At 39.6% G+C, this 16,268-nt stretch overlaps 2 protein-coding genes across 4 annotated transcripts in view; both read right to left on the minus strand.

Annotated features, from left to right (window-relative positions):
* The window catches only part of shc3 (SHC (Src homology 2 domain containing) transforming protein 3), a 17,830-nt gene extending 12,128 nt beyond the window's left edge, over nucleotides 1-5,702 (minus strand). The window contains exon 1 of the mRNA XM_023419582.2: nucleotides 3,051-5,702. Coding sequence (XP_023275350.1) covers nucleotides 3,051-3,698 — 648 coding nt within the window. The 5' untranslated portion in view covers nucleotides 3,699-5,702. The remainder of the gene's footprint in view (nucleotides 1-3,050) is intronic.
* Nucleotides 5,703-12,104: 6,402 nt separating this feature from the next.
* The window catches only part of sema4d (sema domain, immunoglobulin domain (Ig), transmembrane domain (TM) and short cytoplasmic domain, (semaphorin) 4D), a 39,428-nt gene continuing 35,264 nt past the window's right edge, over nucleotides 12,105-16,268 (minus strand). For 2 of the 3 annotated variants that reach the window (XM_023419550.2, XM_023419549.2), the window contains exons 18-21: nucleotides 15,874-16,116; nucleotides 14,483-14,695; nucleotides 14,166-14,257; nucleotides 12,105-13,003 (exon numbers count right to left, since the gene is read on the minus strand). In XM_023419550.2, the coding sequence (XP_023275318.1) occupies nucleotides 12,974-13,003; nucleotides 14,166-14,257; nucleotides 14,483-14,695; nucleotides 15,874-16,116 (578 nt within the window). In that variant the 3' untranslated portion in view covers nucleotides 12,105-12,973. The remainder of the gene's footprint in view (nucleotides 13,004-14,165; nucleotides 14,258-14,482; nucleotides 14,696-15,873; nucleotides 16,117-16,268) is intronic. The other variant, XR_002761455.2, reaches the window with a different exon arrangement.

Consider the following 16,268-nt stretch of genomic DNA (forward strand, 5'->3'; position numbering starts at 1 on the left):
GGTGGGGGGGGGGGGGGGGGGGTCACTGAGTTTAATATTGAGTCTGCACACTGAGTACAATTATTTCACACTGATATTATAAATTAATATGTAAGGAATGTGGAAGATTTAATTGGTGATTGTTGGTTATCATCCTTTCATTCCCAGCTGCATTGTATAAATAAGAGTTGAGAGGAGACTTGAACCTGTATTACATCAGCAAATGTGGTTTCATAAACTTGCTGGTATCGTTTCCACTTCTAGTTAAAAATAGAAACATCCAGCAGTTCACAAAGGCAAAGTCTGGCACAAAGTTGATATGAAGTTGAAAAGAAAAGAAAAAAATTAGTCAATGCTCTTTCACCGTAAATTATGTGAAAACTGCATTAGTGTGTTACTATGCCACATGAGGTGACTGCAGTCCTCCTATCCCATAAAACCATCTTCAATACCAGCCACCTACTAACATTACAACACCTCACCTAATTAATACTGCACAGACTGGGAACATTTTGTGCTGATGAGTTCCTATCATTATCACAATCACATTCATAATCTTGTTGTAAACAAAACAGACATGCTAACGTTTCCATTTCCAATCCTCTTCAGAAAAAATATAAAGTTATCAAACTCATAACTTCTCTCCAGCGAGCGTTTTGCAAGGACCAGCAAACAAATACCGTTTTGTCAACATGACGTTTGCAATTTTTTAACGTTCTCTATTTTTAAACCAGTAAGTTTAAAGTGCACAATTCAGCAGGGCCAAAAATATATCAAACGGTTATAAAATTGGTAGAGACCTATTCTGAGCACAACATGGAGACTTTTCTTCTCTGATGCTGTACAACAAACGAGCACATGATTCACACAGCAAAACTGAACTTTTGATTAATTATGAATATCAATGAGAGGCCAGCACTGAAGAGCCTTTAAATGATCCTGGTAAACAACAAAACAAACGAAACAAAGACACACATATATACAGACACACTATATATAAACAGTACTGGCTTCGTAACAGGCAAACACATTCTAAAACATCAAGTCGTATATCATTCTGGCTACACTTTTTACATCTTTTGCCCATAAATCTAAACATTTAGTTTATTGCCAAAATAAAAAAAATGGCTTTCATATCATTAAGTTGCACGCCACTTAAACATAAAACAAAACTAGTTACTATTTCATGTCTGTACAGTCTAGACAGGACATGTAATGATACGATCAAGATGGTAAAACACTTTATTAATAAAAATGCTAAATTAAATAGTTTGATGAAATGAGAATTTATAAATGTTGGATCATACAGAAGATCTGCACCTAATGCAGATGAACAGGGACGGACGATAAAGTGCTTTAAATAAATACAATATACTGACCAATGCAAAAAGTAAGGTTATTACTATACTCAGTAAGATGTATGTGAATGTTCTCAATCATCATCGTCATGGTTATCCAGGAAAAGTTGAATCAAGGGTGATTGGACTTGATTGTAGATATTTGAAGACGTTTCACCTCTCATCCAAAAATCTTCTGAACTTGGAAGAGAGGTGAAACGTCTTCGAGTATCTACAATCAAGTTCAGTTGCCCTTGTTTCAGCGTTTTTTGGTTTTGGCATCATTCTCAGCTGCAGATGGCAACTGTTTAAAGCAAAAAAAAATTAATAAAAATCAGACAAAGTTACCACTGACCTAAATAAAAAAAAACTTCTTCCTATCAAATATGCTGGGATCAAAAACAAGGTAATTACGTTACAAAATCACATTAGGAGAATTGTTACTACAGAGGTACTTCAAAATCTTAAACACATATCATAAACACAAAGCTACCATGGGCTAAAAGTGTGAGTGTAAACAGTGTCGCTGTCAATCAATGTCCCGTTAGAGTAATGGCGCATGATGTGCGAGGAGTGACCACATGACGCTAATTAAAAGTGCTGTGAGCAGAACACCACGTTGATCTCAATACACACAGGACTCAAACCACAGGAAAAGCAGGGGGTGGGGGAGCACAGACTGGACCCATTTCCCCTCTCACAGTGTGGATGCTTTCAGCGGCATTGACTGGACAAATAAGCGCTCTCGGCCTTAATGCGGTTAATGGAATGTCACACTGGTCACAGATACTGTAGGCTTTGTTCGGGCAAGTTGTAGAAGGTGTCATATGATGGCAATCATACTGTGTAACTTGATTTGGAATATAACACATTACACCTGGCATCGCTGTTTAGCATGCTCACTCAGCCCCCGAAGCTAAATTTTGCTTTTTGTTTAATGTGCTGCATGAATAAAAGGAAGACAAAAAAGATTATACCTTCAGGCAAATGTTCAATTTACTGCTACGCTGTGGCTTCAGTGAATATGGTTTGCTCCGTTTTCTTCATTCACTTCACACCTTGAAGAGCCAGGGCTCAGCATCATCACTCCTCATGCTAGTGACTCATTGCCGGCATGATGACATTCACAGCTCTCGTAGTTGTGCGTACTTGTGATCCTTTAAATGATGTTTGATGGCTGAACAGCGTTAACGTTAAGTTACGGATGTGATGAGACAAATATGCACCGTGTGTCTTCTTTCCTCTTCCATCATTTCTCTGTATCGCTGAGCGAAAACAGCCATAGAGCTCATACAGATGCACAATGTACAGAAATAACACATCACCATGGTTACAAAAGCATAACGCTGTGGCTCCACATACACAGAAATACTGTATACACGAAAATGTTTACAGCATGCTCTAAATGACACTGATAATTGCTGTTTTTATTTTGCCATCACCTGTTTTCCTTTACTTTTCTCCAATGCTGACCTTCTGTATTTTCTGAATTATTCAATGTCTGTTTTCTAGTCGCTCCCCCTTTGCTCAGCCTTCTGCTGTAGCCAACCTACATACACCCACTCAAGGGCATGTTGTGATGTGCAAGAAAACTACATTATCTCTTCTTTATACTAAACTTGCAGGAAGCTAAGCTTGAGTCACTGAAACAAAAGAGAGAATGGGTAAAGAATAGAAAAGAGGGAGAGGAGAAAAAACAAAAATTAGAAAGGGGGAGGATTAGAGACAACTAACCTTCACAATGTATGTCACTCCTGGACCAGAGATCTTCTCACTCGAATGTAGCCATCCTCTGGAGGGTTTGCTCACCAGTCCACCACCTCCACCTCCATTCCAGTCCTCTCCACTGGGCTGGAGTTCATCCAGCCTGCTCTTCTTGCTCATGCTCACAGCTGGCTCCAGCTGTGAGCAGGGGGTTGAATGGGAGGCCGAGCTGCACAGAGAGCCGCCCACACCAGAGGCTGCTGCCGCCGCCGCTGCTGTTGCTGTCGCCGCGCTGGGGCTCGGGCCACTAGAGCTGCCTGAGCCCGATCCCCCACCCCCCTGCAGCTTAGACACAGCCAGGTCCTTGACAGCTGAGGGCAGACCCTTGATGCCCAGCAAGCTGCCTGAGTTGCTGAATTTCAGGCTGGACACCTTGTTGATAAGGGTACAGAGGGTGGTGCCTCCATCTTCCAGGTGGTCAGAGCCGTGGCTGGTGGGGGTGCTGGAAGCAGTGGTGGTCGAGGAGGGCTGGACCTCAGTCGGGGGTGTGTAAGATGTCTCGGCTGCAGACTGGGGGGTGGCCGAGACCTTGGGGTTCATGGACAGGCCGTGGAGAAGCTCATCGACAGACGTTACTGACTCATTCCTGAAGCGGTTGTATTTGGTACGGTGAAGCATACCCTTCTCTCTCTTGCTCTCTCCCCTCTCTCCACCAACCGACACGCACAGCCTGCCTCTTTCACAAGTGTGCTGGCAGACGTGGCTGAGCCGTGCTGATTACCCTCTCCTGTAACATAGCAGCAGCAGTACAGGCAGCAAACGCCTTTTAGCAATCACAGGCCACCTGACTGCAATTTTCTCTACTGAGGTTACAGTGGTGGTTGTGTTGGGCTGCTGCTGCTGCTGTCGCCAAAGTCCAATCTGCTCTCAGTAAAATCCAGTGCTGCAATCCAGTCCGTAAGAGAGAAACATAAAGACACAATCCATGAAAACACAACACTGAAGCAGAGATGAAGGGATGGAGAGAAAAAAGGTCTCCAAAAGGCTGCCAGTGTTGTGGTGCAGCTTGTTTGGTTTCCAGTGGTGATGCTGCCACTGCTGCTGATTTCTAGCCTCAAAATTCCAAAAAGTAAGACACCAGAGAAAGGTCTATGTTGTCGATGATCACGGATACAGCGAGGGAAGAGCAAATACTCTCTACTGACTGCTGCCTGCCTGCCTGCCTGCCGGCTCAGAGCTGAAGCATGACTCACTGATCTGAGAAAACCTTCTCAACAAAAGGCTTGCTGAACACTGCAAATCACTTCCTGTTGGAGGGAGAAAAAAAAAAAACCTCCCACTTACAGCACACTGGAACCAATCAATTTTTAAATTCCCTAGTCTGATATTAATTTGCTATAATTCTTTCCCTCTGATTTGTTTTTCTGAGAAAAGGAAATGAAGAATGAGAGGTAGCTTGATTATTTAACTTAGTAAAATAATTACTCATAATAGTTTGCATGAATTCATCTTTTAAACAATTAATGTCGGGATGGATGAACTGTTAGAAGTTGTGATGGAAGGATGACAGACACAATTAATTAATCGCAGAATTGATAATAAATTAAGTGAAATAAGTATCATCAGCATCCACTTAGATGACAGCTACAATCACAGTGCCAGCCAAATCTTCTCTAACAAAAAAATGCAGACTTCTCTGATTCAAGAATAAAATCACTATTTAAATGTATCATAAAAATGTAATTTTCCAAATCATATCAAATCATTGAAAGAAACAAAACTGTACAATTTTAGCATAACTGGGAATTAGTAACATCATTAATATACTGTCCATGTTAATCTATAATAGCTGCAGAATATAGGTAGACATCACTCCTGGTTCTCAGGTTTGTACTTTCAAAAATCAGTGACTAGACTGTACACTTATTCCTGCCTAAAATATTTATAAATCAGCCATTAATGCAAAAAGGAATAAAGCCATCTTTGCTTTTTACGTAAAACAGTTTTGATTGTGACTGTCTAATGTGTAACACTAATTCTCTATCAGCATTCTGCAACAAAGGAACAAAAAATTCAGTTCCACTACTAGGAAGCTAGATACAGATTCACAGCTTGTCTAAAATACCCAATAACTGGTCCTGGTCGACCTACATGAATGATACAACTGGAAAAGACACAGAATGAACGACATGTTTCTCAGGCAGATGAGTGAATGAAACAGCCGAAAGGATAAAAGAAAAAGCCCAGCAGCACCAATGAAGCATCTTTGTCTCCCCGGTAGCGGAAAGAACACAGCCAGACACCATTCATGTAAAATGTCCTCAGGAGCATATAGCAAAGCTGAAAGACTGACACTCATTCATAAGCAGCTTCCGCTCTCACTCTGCTGCAGATTTCGCACTGCAGTCCCTCCCAACATCTCTCTTTCCTGCCTGGCAAATATAGAAAAAAAAAAAAAAAAAAAAAAAAAAAAAAAGACAGCGCGTCTGCCTTCTCTCCTCAGAAACAAAGGCAAACACAAAGGCAAGGAAGAAAAGGCAGGCCCTCGCAAATCAAAAGAGGACGCAAAAAGACAAAGGAGAAAAAGAGCAGAGGACAAAAAAAGCAAGCAATATTTAGTCTTTTATGTGAATGAAATAGCAGGCCGGCATACCAATGTTTCTGTGAATGGAAGCAAAGGCCTTTCTGCCTCTGCAAGGCAATCCCTAGGGATGGCATGGTCTTATCCAATGAGGAGCCAGCTGGATGACTCATTCAGGGGAGGCTTGCAGAATAGTGGAAGAGACCATTTCAAATCCAGGTGTACATTTTGTTTTCTCTTAACCGCCATGTAAAAATGCTACGCACATCATCAGATACGAGATGTTTGCATTATTTAAAAAGACCGTGTTCAGCTAACAGGATAAGAAACAAAAAGATATATCCTGCACAGAAAACTGAAGTAAAAATGCCACCCCCATGATTTTGATTGTCACCATTGTCAGCTTTTTTTTTTCCACATTCATGTGAACAGTTACCACCTACACATTTAATTAGCAATTTACTGTTTATGTGCATGAGGGCAGATAGTACCAATGCAAAAGAACAACAAGTGTATTTTGCTCTGACAAATATGGTTACCCACATAATTGGAACATTTGTGTTTAGAAAATGCATAATTAGCATTATGGTTTTGATTTTCCCACTAGTGTTGCAGTATTTCATGATTTTGGATGATTTTCTTACAAGCTTCATTCATATAAAAGTTGTGATTGTTGCTTTTGCAAATCTATAACCGCCTGAGACACATATCTGAGAGACAGTGATCATTAAAGCACATCTTTCTTGCCACCAGCAAAGATATTTATCAGCAAATGTACTGGTTAATTTATTAGCAGGTGCTTCTGGGCAAGCATCAGTATTCTATATTACCTTTCTATTAGACCAAATAAAAATCACTTCAACAAGGTGAGACTAGTCTTTGTGAAATGCATATTTGCTGCTGTTTGATATTGCAGGAGTACTAAAATTGCCATGACCGTCTTCCAGGGCCTTGTCAAGCAGTTATTCTCTGTATTAACTTTAATAAACACCACTGATGCCACAAACTGGTTTTCAGCATTCTTAAACCAAACAGAGTGCATGACAATATGATTAGCTGTAGCAAAAATACAAGCTGAGTCAGTACTGTATGGAAGGTCTGAGATGCCAATATCAATATGAAATAATTTGATCAAATTGAACTTTCCTTTGCCAGTTTCATTTTACTTTCAATTTTTGAAAAAGAATCACTACTGCAAAGTGAATAAATAAATAAATAAGTGAACCTACTGTGGTCCTGCAATTAAAAAATCCTTTGTAACCCAAAAATGCAAAGGGTGAGTATGCACACGTGTAAGGAATGGATTTAACTGTGTATTTGTCTCCTCTTCCTCTTCTAACAATGTCTCTGTGAAATCAAGAACCAATTGTTTTAAATGACTGGTAAATCTGCCACTGATGTCTCTGGAAACTGCTTAGGCAACATGCAAGATTGGAAGGCTAAACAGAAAAACAGAGGAAACAAACGGAAATAGAAATGGTATATAAGGGGGGTCGGGATTAGTGGAAAATCAATTGTCTTACACACAGGAAACTATTCTCCTGCTTGGGTTTCTGTCCAAGAATACCATGTCTGCCTAACGTAAGGGACTTCAGGCTTTGTCATCTAACTAGTCACTTGAAAATAAATGTACTGCACACATCTCCCTGAATCATATTCATCAGAAGTAGGTCCAGGATCAACAACTAAGAAGCTACTACAATAATTGACAACTGTATACGTTCTGAAACAGGAAACAGGAAGAAAATGAATGGGTGTTAATATCCTGCGCAGGAATCTTGCTTATAAAATTGCAATTTATAACAGAAACAGTTAGGCAAAAAAAAGGCAATTACTCAAATATCATAATTGAAAACAGCACAACACAATAATACAACATAAGATTTCTGCATTCCAAAAAAGGTCTAGGCCGAAGCTATCGCTTATTGGACCAACCTTTTATGCAATACACATCCTATATATATATATATATATATATATATATATATAAATGTATGTGTGTGTGTGTATGTGTGTGTGTATATATATATGTACAATATATACATATATTGTATATCCGCTGTTGCTCTATCATCTAAATATGGAAGTGAGAAAAGTCTGCAGAATACCCCACAAGTAGAAATGAGCTGGGCTGCATAGCCTGTCTTCAGAGCTTCAGTGTAGCCATGGGGACAGAGGCTCTACTCACGCATTGTGGTGCTCTGTAAGCAGGTGTCCAATAAGGCAGAGATCCTGAGCCACTGAGGGCCCACCCACCGTTTCCCTGCCACCGTAGAGAGAAACACAAGGGGGCTGAGCGGAAAAGAAAGGGTGGGAATATCTGGAAAATCTGTTGCTACTGAAATGGAGGATGATGACAACTGGTCACTGGGGGCAGACAGCCTAATGTATGGTGTGATGGGGTCCAAATGTGGACAGGTCCCACAGCGTCCAACAAATAACAAATAAGTGATCTGACCTGTTTGCTCATATTAAAGATCTAAAGAGACAAATTGGAAAATGATCCTGGACTCCTCTTTTCCAAAATAACTAATGAGCTACATGTAACATCTTAACAACCCATATGTAGTAGGTCATTAACAGGTAATGCTCTCAAAATAACATAAACATGAATATATCTTCCAGTAATTCATAAATGATGTGAATTAACTAAGAACACACACATAAGTCATTCAGACACTCACGTGGAGTTTATAGCATTTAAAAGATGTAAGAATAACTTCTTGTACTAAGTAAAAATATGTTTCATCGCAGTTAAATGTGATTTTATATCAGTGTTCTTTCTCATTTTTAGATATACATTAGGCGCAAATGAGAAACGGAGAGACAGAGGAAAAGAGCATCCATTGGCAAGGAAAGCAGCAGACAGTTCTCCACTTGACTACTGTTGCCAGGTTACCAAAAACATTCAAAAAAGCAAGAGTTATTTTAAGACTAGCTAGAAGCAAAATAACCAATGTTACAGGAAGGGCAGACACAGGCAACTGGTAAAATGTGACAATTTTTTCTTACTATTTTTTTTTAAATGCATTATTCACCAACAACAATGAAAAGATACAGAGATTAGGCTCATAATTTAAGTTTGTAATATCTGAAGAGAGTTTCAACATTCACAATAAAATATGGACATAAGGTACGAATGAGAATAGGCTGATGCAATTTTTCAATTTATGTCATTACAGCAATGTCATATCAAATATGTTTTTAAAGAACTTTTGTATTTTCTTTGAGGCCATCTGAAATTCGTTCTCTGGAGTCTCACCAAATTTTCCCCATACTCAAGATCTCACTTCTTTGCCTTTTGCCCAGCATTACCTAGCATCTGACTACATACAGAAGCTAAATCCAAAACATACCACACATATATCAAAAAACTTTTTTTTCACTTAAATGAACTACAAAATTGATTGAGCAGATCCTGCTACCAGGCCATCTGATACTGGCTGCTGAAATAACAATGTCGAAACAATGTGACAGTGTGGAAAGGATCGCTGGTTTTTCTATCGAGAAAAACTCCAACAAAGCATCAGCAAAGGGATTATGCCTGTGGACTGTAAGGCACATTATCTTGTGATGCAGAACAACATTTTGACAAAGTTTTTTATCATTTGGCAGAGTCTATGTGAAATGATGAAGGTGTTGGCAAAAATCACTCTGAGAGGAATATTGATGAGAACAACTGGCTAGAGTAATATTGAAATAAGGGTAAGACATTTCAAATAATTTGGTTTTGATGAGTTGTCCCATCAAAAAAAAAACAAACCAAAAAAAAAACACAGTTTTGAATAATACTGGGGGAAAAAGATATATGGCTTCCATATTTAATTGTCCACCGGTCCTGTTAAGGACACCTCTATATTTGATGAAACCATAAATAAAGGTTACACAATGTTTGGTTACCATTATCTTCACACTAAATGGAATATCTGGAGAGTTATTTTCCTGTCCTACATCCATGACCTAATATGAACCTGTTTATGACCATATTTCAACAACATCATTGCCTGCGGTTGTACAATTGTGTGTCCTGTTTCCTAAGCGCTCCATGAAGCACAATAAAATGAATAGCAAAAGGAAATTATATTGATATCCTACTTGAAGAGAGCAGAGTGATGTAAGAATTTCCTGTGTGGGCAATAACATCTACAGCCTTGAGAGCTAATTTTCATAATCATGTCTAGGGCATCATTTGAGCTTTCTGTGAATGGTTCATTAAAAAAAGTGGAAGACACAGCAGAAGCACAAGAAGATCATATATGCATGAGTGTGTCTGTGTCTGTAGCCCCACAGACCCACTAACCTTATAGTGTATTTGCCATTCAAGCCATCTGTAAAAGTCAACTAATCAAAGAGCAGCTATAGATAACATTCAACAAATTAGTAATTGCAATTGGTATATAGAGTATATAAGTATATAGAGTTATTAATTAGTTATTGGTACAGTACAATACAATACAAGAGCTGCGCAACCTGGGGGAGATAAGATAAGATAAGAGATAAGATAAGATAAGATAAGATAAGAGTTAAGTTAAGTTAAGTTAAGTTAAGTTAAGTTAAGATAAGATAAGATAATCAATCCTTGGGGGGAAATTGGCATATCTAAGTAGCACAGACAGGCAAGGGGGAGAGAAAACACCAGAGAAATGTGAAGATTGATCTATTGAAAGTCATACACCCAAACAATAGATATTCAGCTTATCAGGACAATTAAGAATCAATTTGAAACATTTACAAAGTTACTCACCTGTGTTTTCATGGTGAGTGGGCGCCATGGAAAGATTACCTGTCGCCATCCTGGTCACATGACCTAAATCACCCAATCAAAGTTTCAGTGCAATTTAGACGCTATAAGCTAACGCTAAATGTGGACGATGTTGGTATAGTCACTTCTTGGCGTTAAAAGTTTTCTAAATAATTATACTTTAACTGAAAATATGTCTCGCAACCAAATATATTATTCGGCCAAGTACAATGACGACCATTATAAGTACAGGTGAGGAACATCACATATACTGTTAACCTACTGCAAACCTAGAAGCTAGCCAACTGTCAGCCTCTTTAACTTCCTTACGTTAAACTTAACGTACATTTGCCAAAACAACCAGTTAGTCTTCGTCCTTGACGTCTTTTCGTTTGTAAAAAGGAAAAATATGTCTGAAAGTCCCAGTTCTTAAGCGTAAATCTCACCTTTGGGTCAGGTGTGTTTGTTTTCAACTGTGGAATTAGCTCGTTATTGCCCCTTGTGGCTGTTGGGGAAAAGACACCCTCAAGCGTGAAATACCACTGTGTTTTCCACCCTCCGGCCTCAGTGGGCAGTAATGAGCTCACAACGGTTGGGCGCCGCACAATTAGACGAAGAAAAATAGCATCAGGATGGTACTGGCACTTATCTGGAAGATTTCTTCTGTGATTTTAGAATTCATTGAGTATTAGCTTTGCTAGGTATTTTCTGCTGTGCATTAGCTGTACTTTCTCAGCCAAAGAGCACAGTTTGTATGGAGACAAGGTCCACGTGGACCTTGTCTGTTGCTCAGTGCAGGACTGGTCCTGTGGTCCAACACTAGATTTAAAGTATCATATTTACTATATAAGCTGCATGACATTTCGGTTTCTGATTTCTGAGTATGCGTTACTTTAAGTTGACAACATCGATTTCATACAGTTAGGAGGAAGAGTGCCAAAATCAGCAAGTTGCTATAGGACTTCTATTTGTGGATAGTGAATACTTTCAATAATCATGCTTTTTTACGTCTCCAAAATGTGACAATTGAAAATCTACTTGTATTGAATTTATTGTTATTGTGTGGCTGGAGATTCTCAAACCAATGTCAGATCGTGCCTTCTGAAAAATGACTTGATTTACATCACAATATATAAATAACTTTGCTTAACTTTGCTGCTGTGACACAAAAGTCATGACCCGTTTGATAAACAATGAACTATCTACACCATGTTTTTTCTCTTTTTTTGCTTGTGATCATTTACTGGGGCACAAGAGGGTGCTATGGCTCCAGTTGTGGTAGATGGCGCCACAAGAAAGGTAAAACATCAGTGCCATGCTGAGATATAGAGGTCTGGCTTATAGATATAATGTATTCTAAGCTTTTCCTCAAAGTTTCACAGTTTCATATTTAAGACCTAGCTGATATTGAATTATTCCTAGTTATGTTGTTATTAAACACCCATTAGTCTATAAACTTGAGGCACAAGTGTCTCAGATTTAGTCTACAATCAATGAATTAGTTTTCAGTCAAGGAAGCTGTTGTATCCTCTGTAAATGTCATAACTGGCTTCCAAGGAGAAGTCCGTGGTGAAGGCTGGTTAATAATTCAGATGGTAGAAACTGTTCCTTTGGGAAAGGCTGACGTGTCAATGTGCCGTTCTAGTTTGATCCTGCAGGAGTAATAACTTGTTTTCCATCTGAAATCAAAAGTGATACATGTCCTTAATTCAAACAAGACAAAATGTGTTTCATTGATGTTTAAATCAATGTAAGCAACAGATAAGACAATGTCCATTTAATTCTGTTTCAAAGGCAAATAGGAAGTCACAGTTTCAAAGTAAAGAAAAACTAACTGTAGACAGAAAGCAGGAAGATGCAGTCTAACTAATCCACCACTGCCATCCTTGGATTTAAGTCCTTTTTGGATGCTGGGGTTTTATCTGAATTTAACTTTGGGTGATATAACCTTACTAAATGTCAGATATGAGAGGTATACTTTAGTTGAAAAGGCCTCCCACAGTAACCTGCTCCATTCCTGGAATCAAATCCTTTGAATAAGGCTGAACTTTGATTCTGAAAGAAAAAAAGAGTGAATGCCCAATAAAGATTTCTCAAGGGAAGATTTCAAACTACAAGGTAGCTGTGAAGGAGCAAAAAGAGGCTTTGGAAGGCAGGGAACGTGCAAAATAAATCACACTATAAACAGGCCTGAGCTGTCACAGATGCTGCATCATCTACAAACATTTATCAGCATTCCTCATATACCGCATGTTTTATTGTTCCATACAAGCACTGCTTTCAGGACGTTCATTTCATCAGTAAAAATAGAAATAAATGCATTCCTGGTAGAAATGTAGCCCATGCGTCCTCGGACAGAGGCAACCAATGAGGTTCATCTCCTCATCAGGTTTGGCAGGAGTCCCAGCACCGTCCATCGTCACAACCAGGTGAGCCCCTGCAGAAGGCAGGTGTTGTGAGTGCTTCGCGTCACGGTCCATCAAACTGCAGTGTCAAAGAAGTGACACTGGGACTTTTATTTATACATTCTAGCTGTTTATGATCGTTTTAATGTCAAAAATGTGGTCCACCTGGGCTGAGGACCATATTCACGCCTAGATTCAGCCAACACAAGTGAAGCTTGTGACATCTTCACAGAGCTCGGTGGCCATCACAGCTTTCCTGTGGAGGGAAAAAACAGAGTTGAACGGAAAAGTAGAGGAGGATGCAAACATGAAAGAAATATTTGGGGACTGATGTTTACTAAAATCTCACCAAATGCACTTAAGCCAAAATTAAATTAAATGAAAACAAAACAGTTATATTCAGTCTGATTATCAAGGTAAAGTTAAACTAGTTTGCAATGAGGGAACTTGTGTTTTTTTCTGGTCCATGCAAAAAGTGCAAATGCATTCAAACTAAATCTGAAGTAGAAAAAAAGTAGAAATAAGAGAAAGAAAAGTGACGTACAATCTGTATTAATACCAACAACTTAGTGAAGTTTAGTGAAAACCCTAACCCCTAAGCCTAACCCTTACCCTAACTCTGAAGTTATTCAAGAATAACATATTTTGACTTTGAGGTGGTTTCCATCCCTAATCATATCCCTAACCTTCCCAAGCAACTTCGACAGGGAAAAATTTTGACTTCATACTAGATCATTTTTTCCAACTTTTCACCCAGAAGTCAGGGCAAATCAATATGGTCCAAAATGGCTTGAAACATACTCTCCCGCCCTCTAGTGGTCACTTGTCATATCTCAGGAACGGTACAACTTAGACACATATTTCATGAGGGACACAAGATCATCCACCACACCAAGAGTGTATCTTGTATGGTATCATGTATCTGCCTCAAACAGCCACGGAGTTACAGCCCAATAATGGAAACCCCATGTCCAGAAAACCCACTTCAGATGGCCTTAGAGACTCCAGCTTGGTACCATTGAATGTGGAAATAGGCTTGCAAGTCTCTATCTCATTCAGAAAAAATGTTATTCAAGAACAACCCACTTTGAGGTGGTTTCTATCCCTTATCCCAACCCCCTTAACATAGCCGTAAGCCTTTCCATGCCTTATTCAGACTGTGGAAAACACTGTAGCATAAAGATCATTTGCAGAACAACTGGTTTACTGTAGCTTTGCATTCCAGATTATCTGCCACTGGCCCAAAAAATCTGGACTTTACACTCCTCTAATGCAAAGACAGAGCTGAAACCACTTGCCCCGAAGCCAACATGCAGAGCAGGTTAAAACTGGTATGATGCAAGTCAACCTGGGCAACTGCCCAAAACCATTCATGAGATCAGGGGAAAACACACTCACATGCAAGAACTTAGACCTACCCAGGCCTTTTCCCATCTTTTTAGCAGTTGCTCGTGCTCTGTGAGTGCACCTCTCCATTGGTTCAAATCCCTGGATGGAATGCTCTCCTCATCTGTCAAATAACATCATAATCTTCTAAACCATCACAAATATCCATCTCTGGACTACTTTAGAACCAATCCCAGGGCCTGGAACCGGCCCTTTACTCCATTACCACTCTACATGCATTACTGTAATCACAATGTTGCTCATATTTTGGAGACATAACAGGTTTTAATAGGCGAAAGCTTAATTATCTGTACACCAGACATTGTTACAGCCACTCAAAACTAAATACCTCCAATAGTGAGGTGGAGGTCCACCTCAGACATGTCATTTCCTGTGCTGGCCTCAGCAACGCAGTGGTAACGGGCGTCTTTGATCAGCGGCCCCTCTCGGAGCCAGCTGCTCACTAGTACCTCTCTCTGACCCACTGGCAGGCGGTACTCCATTATGGGGGTGTCCAGAGTGTGTCCATTTATTAGCCAGTGAATGTGGACATCACTGGGACCTGAGGGACAGAATCGGACTTCATATTGACCCATGACGGTCGAGACACGGACACTCCACATAGACGTACTCTACATGAAATGGTAATACTTGCCTTTGACATGTCCGTTAGTGGTGTTCAATTTCATTGAACAGCTGTAGAGGTTTGAATGAATATAGCTTTAGCCCATACTGTACACGCCCATGCAAGAGTGTGAACTGTTCACATTGTATACATGTAAATAAAGGTTGAAAGTGAAAGGTTGAAAGTGTACATGTGCATAATACCTGATCTCAGGTCTGATAATGAGTGCATCTGAAAAAGGCTGCAAGAAGCAGGACTTAATGATCTGCATATTTACAATAAGTAATTTTCAGGTTGATCTACTAGTATTTTAAATATATTTCTGATTATATTTTCAGTATATGTAAAAAGATCACAATCTTATAGCCACATTTAGTAGTTTAGTATTTTGTAGCACTTTTTGCAATTATCCACAATGTTTAAAAAAAGAAATGACTGAAGTCAAAGACTTAAGAAAAACAAGCCAGTGTTGAAAACATTTGACAAGATTTATTTAGCCTCCCTAGCAAGAGACACAGCCCCAAAATGTCTCCTAGATTTATGTACATCTTCAATTGTATTTTTCCATATATACAAATATATTTACACTTGTTTACAGGCACAAAAATTGAAAGTTTGAGATGTAAGACAACTAAGCCTAAAATAGTTTGTTCTGAGGGGAGATTCTCACACCCTGGTTGAGAAAAATCCACCTCTAGATTTTACATGTTTAATGTCAGACTGCTGTTAAACAACAATATACATAAAATTTCACATGGAGGTGAGAACTGTGAGACGACCAGATCACAGGAGGTGAATCCCAGCTTTGTCTTTTTAAACATTCACTCATGATACGGGTATCTTGTGAGACACCTAAATTGGAGATGAACTCTTTCCTGTGAGTCAGACACCTTAAAGAAAAGGGCAGGCTTGTTTTAAGCAAATCCAGAAACACACACACTTCCAGTTAGTTTATGTTTTGGGAAATGGTGGCATGCAAGAAGTAGAAACAAGAGAGAATAAGAAAAATAATAGCGTAGAGAAAAAGGGGGGTTAAAAAGTGAGAGGAGATTTCCAAACTCAGGACAGTTCGGTTTTGGGGTGTGAGCTGAGTCATTGTCAGAGGCACCACTCACCCAAGGCGAGGCAGAAGAGCAGGAAGGCCTCCTGGGCATGAACCCCCCAGGCCTGATCCTTCAGCAAGGGAGGCAAAAGTCTCACCTCTGCCTCCCGAGCCTCCACGCTGTGGGGCTTGGCAGAGGAGGAAGAGGAGGAGGTGGAAGTAGAGGAGGAAGAAGAGGAGGAGGAGGAAGGGAGGGCAGAGGGAGTGCTACTTCCAGAGGAGGACAGGGAAGATGAAGTGTCGACAGGAGAGGAGGCTGTGAGGGAGGGAGTGATGCAAAAAGAGAGTATTGAGGAAACTAGGAAATCTAAACAAGGGAGGACATGCAAAACAGATTACAGGGAGACTAATGAATGAAGGCTAGGATCTAAAAAACAAATGTCGCAATAAATAAAATAAAAGTAAAAG

The sequence above is a fragment of the Seriola lalandi genome, unplaced genomic scaffold, assembly GCF_002814215.2.
Source record: "Seriola lalandi dorsalis isolate HSWRI2012SDOR001 ecotype SW California unplaced genomic scaffold, Sedor1 jcf7180002054606, whole genome shotgun sequence".
Lineage (NCBI taxonomy): Eukaryota > Metazoa > Chordata > Actinopteri > Carangiformes > Carangidae > Seriola > Seriola lalandi.